This window comes from Cynara cardunculus (genome assembly GCF_001531365.2).
Source record: "Cynara cardunculus var. scolymus isolate 2C chromosome LG 15, CcrdV1, whole genome shotgun sequence".
In the NCBI taxonomy this organism is placed as follows: Eukaryota; Viridiplantae; Streptophyta; class Magnoliopsida; order Asterales; family Asteraceae; genus Cynara; species Cynara cardunculus.
In genome coordinates, this window is record NC_037542.1 from 13,856,713 (window position 1) to 13,866,997 (window position 10,285).

Consider the following 10,285-nt stretch of genomic DNA (forward strand, 5'->3'; position numbering starts at 1 on the left):
ATATATACATGCCACAATGTGACTTCATGAATGGTAAAATCGTCATTTCATAAATTTTAGTTGATATAACTCTAAACTCATCTTTTGTTTAATGAATTACATAATATATCATAAATCTTTGTAATTACTCATCATGTCTTTATATATTTATGTCACGTAATTAGTATTTTATAATCCAAACACCTTGCTTGTATCTTGATATAAAGTAAAAATTGGCTATACGTACGCATTTGTGACAAGTGAGACAACATTTTTGATGTGTTGGAATGACTTTTGTTATTGATTTTAGTGAAATTGTCTGTTCATTTTGTATAATTAGATTTATAAAAGAATATGAAGCCTTCGGTTAAACTATAACACGGACTAGGGGATGTGGAGTGCACACCCATATACGATAACTAGAATCTGGGATCCATGAATAGTGATATATGACAGAGGTCAAGGGGCTGCACCCTCTTGCAGCGTCCCAGTATCACCCTCAATTGTCGGGTAAACTGGTTTGACGAAGAAGCTCTTCTTCATTCTAAACAATAGCCATAATCATTTTGACATATGATAGATAACCGGATGCGTTGTTTTTTAATCAAATTCGAAATAAATTTTGTCAAATTGATCGAGCTTTTACGGTTATTTATAAAATTGAAGAATGAAGCAAAATGTTTGTCTAATAATTACTATGGTGGCTGAAATGCTATAGAATCTATTGTGATGGATGCATCTATGAGCCTTATCATAGAGAACCATAACCAGCATAGGTCAAGCAAGAGCCCATGAGATCAAGTGAACAACTACTGCTGTAACGCAGCCCAACAACCCACCAGCCACCACCTGCACAACATAAAATCAAGAAATATCCTTATATGACTCAAATCCAAGGGTCAGGGTGCTGAATTATAAAGCTCAAATGTTATTCAAATAACCAAACCAAACTAAACGAGTCTAGTATATTCAATCTGAAGGTGGGATATGGGAGGGGTAAGATGTGCGCAGAGCTAATCTAAATCGAGAATGTTTCCATTAAAACCCCTGACTTGTGAAAAGTATGTAAAAGAGAGAGAAGCATAAGATAAATTTTGAAAATCTCGTTATAAGTAAACATTAATATACAAAGTATAGGTACGTAAAAGAAAAACATAATGAAATCAAAGGGTCATTGGCTCAAGCTGAACGGTACCCAGGTTACTGAAAGGGCCCGGCTTCCCTGGTCAAGGGTTCAACCCTCAGTGAGGAGTGTGCATGACTATTTGCCGTATATAAATATTATGTACTAAAAAAAACAAAGAAACCATGCACTCTTAGGGACCGTTTACCCAATGCTTACCCAGTAAGCGCTTATAGGTAGAGTCAACACTTTCACTTAACTTACCGGGTAAGATTTTAGTCCATTAAGACTACATCATATGCAACTTTTTTATCCGGTAAGTGCTTACCAGGTAAGAGTCGTCATTCTCACTTATCGGGTAAGACTCTCGGTCCTTGTCATCGCTCTTATAGGATAAGATTCTCAATCTTTATCATGTTCATCCGATAAGGTAAAGTGACCTGATAAGCACTTACCAAGTAAGCGTTTAGTAAACTGCACCATGGCTTTGGTAACCTAACTAACGACTCCCGCACCCTCTAAACAGGATGGGGATCATATACAAACTCTCAAAGAGAGAGAGAGAGAACATTCTCTAGGATCTTCCAACTTGATTGCTGGAGCCCATTCCCTGAACTAACGCCCTGGGATGCTCTAACAACTCTCCGTTTTTCTTGAGTGTTATCGGGTTCATGCGATTCAGATCCAAGAAGATCGACAATGGATTTTGGTAGCATCATCATCAGTATGGAGAGTTTAGAAATGGGGACTTGACGGTTTACACCTCTAACGATTTAACATTTTCTTGATATTAATGCTTTTGAGCAAAAAAACTCATTTGATGATGAAGAAAACACAAGCAAAGTGATCAATCAGGCAAACAGTTTTCAAAAATACCGAAGGTTCTTGAAGTTAAAAGACTTGAAGAAGTAAATGCATGAAAACATACTTGAGGAGGCGTGTGGCCAAGAAGTTCACGTAGTGGTCTGCTTTGAGCCAAGGGGTGTTCAGCAGGAAGTTCGTAAACGATTTGATTCAGAACCTGGAAATTAGTAATTTCAGATTAGAGGAATGGTCTGGACAAGAACAGTCATCTTATTGACGTGAGTACGTGAGATGGGCATGCCAACACACAGGGGAAAGGGGGTGATCAAACCTCTGCTTGGCGTCCAGCATGCAATCGTACCCCAGTTGCATCATACATTACCTATCACAAGATAAATCATAAGAATTTACAAGTTGTCGCAGCATCATTCACACGAGTGAATAAAAAGGTTATGGGAGTTCAAAACTGTAAAAATAGGTGGAACCCCGTTAAATTACTTTCCCAAAGAGCCCTTGAGGAGGGAAGGGAGGTTTCAACATACATTGAGGATAAATGGTTCAATTATAGCTGATGTGGGATACATGCACCATTAAGGGCTGTTTGGTTTGGTTTTCCATTAGTTATGTATGTATAAAGCTGTCTGTATGGATTAATATGTCTATATAGATTGGGAAGGTTTTTGTTTAGGAAAGTTTTTTCATAGATGGAAGGAATAGGTTTTTTAACAGGGAGGGACATGTTCGGAAAAAACTTGGCTTTCTGCATAAAGCCCCCCTAGAAGCTTACTTAATAAGCCGCTTTCTATGTCATTAAGCCACTACCAAACAGTCATGTATAGCTGACCAAATAAGCTGTGAGTCCTATTAAACTCATTAAGCTGCTAACAAACAGACCCTTAGAAAGAATAAACCAATCACATGGGGGTAAACACAAAACTAAATAAACAAAAACAATTAAAGGACATATTCTCTTGCATCTTAAACCTAAAGCTATGTTCCAATTGTGCATAGTAAAAGGAACAGTAATATCGCTTTTGTGATGATAGTACTTCTAGATTCTAAACTGTTTATTTATTTTACAAGATGCATCATAAACAACAGCAGACGATGAAAGAAACTTCATATGAATGTATAAGAGAGAGAGATCATACGACACAAGCTAATATCAGGGCAGTGGCAAATGTAGAACCAGCAGCACCATCTTGTAAACCAACAGCAACGGCAAGAGCAGTCACAGTAGCGGAATGTGATGATGGCATGCCGCCTGATCCCACAAGTTGCTTAAGATCCCAACGCTTTTCCCTATACCTGCATGTCTACAACAGTTATATGATTCTTAGGATGTAACAATACTAATAATTGGTAGTAAGTAATGCAGCGACAGTAGACACAGAGACAAACAATCAATCAAAGAAATAAAGAATGATTATCTTTCTGAAACATCTTATGACTTTTTATTGCAACAACCCGTTGTTCTTGACTTGTGAAAATATAAAAACACCACACTTTGCAATAATGATGATTTTGGACAAAAAGTACAAAACTAAGATGGTATATTTTGCATTTATGTTCCCACAAATATGTCCAAAATCAATCATTTGCACTTTTGCAAGAACTATGGTTTGGTTGCAATGAAAAGCTTCTAGACACTTGACAAGTACTGTTCCTCTTTGGTTGCTAGACACTTGACATGTACATTATGTGCATGACAGGTTACATGATTAATAATTTAAATGCTTTAATTCACCAATGAAACAACACAACAAATACCAAACAACTAAATTTTAGTGCTTAAACCACATACAGTTTCTTCCAAAATCTTTTCTTTTTCACCAGTGAAACAACACAGGTACATACTTCATTTCACTGGTGAAAACAAACCCATATGCAAAATCAACAATACACGAATCACTAACCAAATCAAATCAAACAAACATGTATCTGGTAGTCTATTTCCCTAATGCAAGTATGATTACTCGAAAAGTTAGTCACTCTTAACAGATGGTAAAATTTAGAAAGGCAGGAACTGATTATAATTGGCAAAATAACTTGCATTCTAATCTGACATATTCTCATTGCAGCAAACCAAGAAGAAGGGCCACAACGCAAATCATTCAAGCTGTGAGCAAGCTGCAGTGGTATGAGTTGTAATTAAATATGATTATAGACTTACAGTCCAACAGCGTGAACTTTTGTGGTTAGTTGTAGTTGAAGGCCATTGACTAGCAATTGTGTACATGTGATACACACACACATGCATAGATATATACACACACACATGCATATATATATATAAGTAGGATCAAGATTTTACTGGTTCAAGAAATCAAATTTTCGTCTCACCAAGCTTGCTGCTTTCTTCTCAAACCTCCATCAAAGAAGCTTATCTATTTTCTGTAGAAATCAATATTAAGTCAGCTAGGTTTGTCAAAGTCATTGGGATTCCTTCAAGATAACTAGAGATCTTGAGTTAGAATCGATAAGTCTGGTTGTATGTCCAGTCATAGGGTGTCGTCCAATGAATTATCAGGGGTTCATTAACGGGTGGATCACAAAACTCTAGGTGTCTTTATCCAAGTCTTTCAAAGAAAAATTTAGAAAGCAATACTTATTTGAGTTGATGAACAAGTAGAATTGAATAAATGGAAGTTCGAGTGGAAGTTCAAGTGGAAGCCAAATTTATTATAATATGCTTCCCTTTATATGKTAATTTGCTTCAAACATGGCAAAATTAAAAGTTTCCCCAACTATCCTTAAATCAGAAAACATACCATGAACCCCATAAAATCATATATACAGAAACACCAATGTCCTCACTCAATTTCTCAGATTCAAAAGCTCTAACATGAAATAATCATAAACATTCATTTTGCACAAGCATGAAACCGATATCACATAGCAACACACGGTCGTTAATCTATTATTATCATCATCTAGAAATGGAATTCTAAATTCAGCGATTGGAAAAACCAACGGAAGAGATAAAGATCATAATTGAAACCTAGCTAAAACAAAGTAAATCAAAATTAGAACGAAACAATAAGCATACCAGGTGGTGAAGACCTTAATAGACTGGGCGAGAGCGAAGGCAACAAGTGCAGAAAGGAGAGCGTAGTTCATATGAACATGGCGTGAATTCTGGATCGGTGGCGAACCTGACATCTCCGATTCACCCATGGATCTCATATCAATATCTAGAATGGGTGTCTGGATTATGGAAAGCGTAAGAGATGATGACGACGATGATGATGATTGTGTCAGTGTATGTATAAAGAGTGTAACAATCTTGATTTCTTTATGGTTTCAATTTTTCATTATAATTATGTATTTTCTGGGTTATTTGAATTGTCTCTCGTTTCTTATTTTAATTATTTACGACTTAAATAATAGGTTTTATACAAAATTTATTTATAAACACAATTAAATTATTTATTTATCTTTTTTTCTTCTAAATATTTCAAATAATTTACGATAAAATGTCTTTTTTTCTCTTCTATTTTATCTATTTAAATAATCAATTATTCGATTATACAACATCAAGATAGCATGGGAATGAGGCGGTACCTCGCCCCGTCCCATCCCGGTTTTACGAGAAATCTCCGGTCAGTCGAGACAGGTACAGTGAGTTTTTCTGTGGGACGGATCTCGTGGATAACAAAACCATGTCCAAAAAGTTTAGGTTTGTTTTTTTTTTTTTGTCGTTTTACATGTATCTCAACTAATCTCATGGGACCTGAAGATATCAGTCGAAAAAATCTCAATGGTTTTGAAGAGACCAGAATTGGTGGCCTAGGGAGACCAGCCCCAAGACCTAACATTTAAATACCAATTGGGTTGTCCCTCATTTGTGCATCTAGAATATTATCGTGCATACGGTGGCACACTCCACCACTCCATTCCTCAATCGTACTGTAAAAAATTTTTGGGTTGTAATGGTTGCCATTGTATTATGTTGTTGGGTGCCACCGAATACATTCCTTTAAAATTATAATAATAACATAAGTTTCTGATAGTAGAATTGGTTTTCACGGTCTTTTCTCTCTTTTCAGGAGCAGATTCGAATCCAATTTGTATCATTTTCTTAGTATTTAACTTTTAATTTCAGGTTTATTATGTTTTAAAGAAAATTTGGGATAAAAGACTCAGAGAAGTAACTAACAAACCAATAATGATTTTGAAAAAGATATTCGTACCTTCCTTTTTTATAGTTAAATGGTGTCCACCACTTATATTTTCTGGGTCCAGTCTCTGGCCAATGACTCAAACATAAAATGTTAAACCACACAAACACACAGTAAAAAACCTCCATTCTTGTGCTCCATAACATAGTTCTCATTCAAAGGTCAAAACTTTTACAATATCTTGCAGGACCTATTTCATATCTACTCTTTCTCAAATAAGTAGAACCTATGAAATCAAAATCTCAAAACAAACAAATAGATCACAAGTATATGCATCTGCATTTTGCTCATCTTCAACTTATCATAATCTACAACAAATTCACCTGATTCTAATGCAAGCTTGCTAACTCAAATTAGCATCAACCCTTTTAATTTGGGTTCAATCTCAATAGACTGACTTCAATTATATGAATTTGAGGTAATGAAACCAAATATACACTCAACAGGCAAGATCAAAGATTCAAGGTTTACCTGTATGTGGCAACAGATGATGATGAAAGATGTTTTCATCAGCGAAGCTGAATATGCTTTCCAAGATCGAGTGCATGTCTTCTATTTTGAAATGGGAATCATCGGCAGAATAAAACTGATGAACTTGATTATCGATCTCAATCCAACTGCAACCTGGTATCTTATAAGCCTTTTGCTCCTTCAATGTAATCCATACCATTCGTGCCTTTTCCCACTCCCCTAATGCTCCATAAATATTGGCTAACATCGTGCCATACCCACCATTGTTTGGATCAATTTCGATTAGTTTCTTGACTGCAATTTCAGCCAAATCCATTCGGCCATGAATCTTGCAGCCGTTGAGCAACGAACCCCATACAGCTTCATCAGGTGGGGTTTTCATTGCCTTTATAACTTCCATGGCTTCTGCAAACTGACCTGCTCGACCAAGAAGATCAATGAAACACCCAATATGATGAATATCAGGCTCAATTCCATTGTCGTTAACCATTGACGTGAAAAAAGAACGACCTTTTTCAACCAATCCACCATGGGTACAAGCATTTAATAGCCCAACAAATGTAACAGCATCTGGTTTCACATTATGTTGCATCATTTCCTCATAGACCATTATTGCTGATTCACTTTGGCCATGGAGGGCAAAAGAATTAATCATGGAATTCCATGAAGTTAAGTTTCTTTTTAAGGTATCATCAAACACCCTTCTGGCTTCTTTCAAGCTCCCACATTTTCCATACATATCAACCAAACCGTTTGCGATAAGGGAGTTAGGAGCAAGCCCGTTTCTAAGAACGTAACCATGGGTAGATTTCCCGAGCTGTAACATACCCATGTGTCCAAAGGCCGAAAGCGAGCATAGCACTGTAACATGATTTGGTTTCATTCCATCGGCAATCATCCGCCTTAGAAGACGGATAGCTTCCGAATACATCCCATTTTGAGTACATCCAGCTATTATAGAATTCCATGATGGCGTATCTCTATCGGGCATTTGTTCAAACAACTCAACTGCATTCTCCATTTCACCAGCTCTAGTATACCCCGAAATCATAGCAGTCCAAGACACAACATTTCTCTCAGACATTTCATCAAACAGTAGCCTTGCAATACCTATATCCGAAGAAAACCTCGAGTAAGCGTCAAGTAAAGCCGTTTGCACAACTGGGTACTCACCATAACCCGTTCTTAAAATCTGGGTATGCAACATTTTCGTTCCATTCGATCCCAAAACCTCTGGACACGATTTCAGGACATGCGGGTAGATAAAATGACTGACTTTAGGTCGTTTCTTTCGAACCATATCACGGTATAACAGGAGCGACGAATCATGATCCGGTTGAAAAGAATAAGCTGTGATCATGGCGGTATAGAGGTAGACATTGGGTGAAACAAGAGAAGAAAAGATTTGGCGAGCGTAATCGAAGTTGGATAGAGAGAGCACACAGCAACGAACAAGCTTGAAGGAGAAGAACTGGTCTTGAGAGTGGCCGCTGGTGATAAGATATGCTTGGAGCTGCTTAAGATGATTAAGATGATTGACTTTATCGAGTATTCCGAGGATCTGCGAGTTGAGATTGGAGGATGCCCGCATCTTAAGCCTCTGCACTCTGCTCCTCACTTCAACTACAGACGGCTTTACTCCAGCCTTGTGTGTGTAATTTCACTTCCAAAATAAATATGATAAAATTTTCATTTTAAAATGCTACGAGTTGGCGGCTACGACCTTAAATTTTAGAGTAAACTACGATTTTCGTCCCTGTAATTTGCATTTCATTTCGCTTTCCGTCCTTCATCCTAACAAAACTAAAAAATCCGTTAAATAGGATAATATGGTAATTTTTTTTTAATTATTTAGGAGGTTTTTGGGATTGCTTGTAGAATCAACTTATTGACTTACTTCGGTGGTGTGACACCGGTAATAAACAATTTTGAGTGTTTGAATAAACAACTTATACCAGTGTTAAACCCGTAATAAGAAGTTTTTGTAGAAGTTAAACCCTTCTGACTTATAATAAGTTGATAAATGCTTTTGTAGATCAATATAAATTGTTTCAAATAAGCAATCCCAAACACCCCCTTAATAGCATTATATATTTTCGTCCCTATGGCCCCACCCTAAACCCATCTTCTTCTTCAACCACTGTCTAGGGTTTCCACTTCTTCATCCATCTGACGGTGCCACAATAATCACAAAGATATCGGTGACAACAATGATGAAGACTAAAAAGAGTCTCGTCGATGAGACTCGGCTATTCAAGAGAATATTAGGAATACGCTCAAGTGGTTTGATAATTACATGGTTGGATATTGGTAGTATCAAAAGAAAGATGATGAAGCGAAGAGGGATGATTCCGGTGATGATGTTGTGAAGATAGAAGAAGAGTGAGGTGGTAATGGATGGAGATGGCGATAAAGAATGAATGTTCCTTCCTGTTCCCGACTACCTTCATTACCAAAATCGACCCCCATCTTACTCTTCATCCCAACATTGTTATTACTAGAATCGACGTCGCTTCAACGACCCTCACCTTGTTGTTGCCTCTGCACTGTTATTACATTGTTGTTTTTGCATTTGAAATAGGTTATTGATGAACAAAGCAGTGAGTCAAAGCCTTGTTGGTGTTCGTCAATAAGTAGAAAATTTACCCAAGCTAGTGACCAGATTTCTCTGTTAGGGACGAAAATAGTTATAAATGACAAACCCCAGGGATGAAAATTGTAGTTTACTCTAAATTTTATGTTAAAATTTTCTAATAAATCTTTTAATTGTAAAACATGTCAACATGGTTTTTCTGTAATCGTGACAAAGATTTTTTCTTTTTTAACTTTGAGTTCCTTAGTCCACGCTTACTAATTTCGGGTTATCATGGATGGTTTTGGGTCTTCACATTTGAACCTTCATGACCATAAGATCTTGATAGCACGTGGATTTGAATCCGGAAAAGAGGAGATTCCCGCTACATCTCCTAAATCTTGCTAATATGCTACGACCCAAGTGGTTACATGACACAAGTTTTGCCTTTCTTTTTTAGCATTCTTACGGTATTTACAATGGGTAACATTACATTCATAAAAATTAGTGTAACATTTGGTATAAATAATATACCATTATCTATTCTAACGAATAACACAAAATCTTATATCAAAATATAATATCTTAGATATAACTGAACAGCACTATACCGAACATTTGACATGTTACTATTTATTACAACAAAATTTGATGTTTCCAAAATGATTTTAAGAACCGTTTACAGAACACTTACCTAGGCAAGCGTTTACCAAGTCATATTATCTTACCGGATGAATATGGAAATGACCAATAATCTTATCCAAGACAAGGACCAAGAGTCTTACCCGGTAAATGAATACGACGACTTTTAACACGGTCAGCGCTTACTGGGAAAATTGTTGTATACAATACCATTTTAGTAGACTAAAATCTTACCCGGTAAGTAAGTGATAATGTTAAATTTTACCGATAAACGCTTATTGGATAAATGTTTAGTAAACGGACCTTGGTGTCAAATTTAATATTTAATATCCCAATTAAAATGGGCTTATATGTTATTTTTATTCTAAAATCTTCAATAGATACTCTAATATTAAATATTTATGTGTACTAATTTTGTATTAATTTCAAAGAACTACATAACAATTTGATTGGAAAATTGAACCAATATTTATTTCACTTATAATTTGAATAATTTTTTTATTAGAAAAGTAA

The 10,285-nt window shown here is 36.2% G+C and overlaps 2 protein-coding genes across 2 annotated transcripts; both read right to left on the reverse strand.

Moving 5' to 3' along the window:
- Positions 1–541: 541 nt before the first annotated feature.
- LOC112528000 (uncharacterized membrane protein YuiD-like) lies at positions 542–5,166 on the reverse strand. The gene is made up of 5 exons (XM_025138880.1): positions 4,956–5,166; positions 3,058–3,214; positions 2,238–2,288; positions 2,031–2,123; positions 542–828 (listed from the first exon to the last, which is right to left on the reverse strand). The coding sequence occupies exons 1-5, from the start codon at positions 5,090–5,092 to the stop codon at positions 757–759; spliced, it is 510 nt and encodes a 169-aa protein (XP_024994648.1). The 5' UTR covers positions 5,093–5,166; the 3' UTR covers positions 542–756.
- A 1,061-nt stretch (positions 5,167–6,227) lies between these two features.
- LOC112528221 (pentatricopeptide repeat-containing protein At1g33350) lies at positions 6,228–8,149 on the reverse strand. Its single transcript, XM_025139192.1, has one exon. The coding sequence runs from the start codon at positions 8,147–8,149 to the stop codon at positions 6,548–6,550; it is 1,602 nt and encodes a 533-aa protein (XP_024994960.1). The 3' UTR covers positions 6,228–6,547.
- Between the last annotated feature and the right edge of the window lie 2,136 nt (positions 8,150–10,285).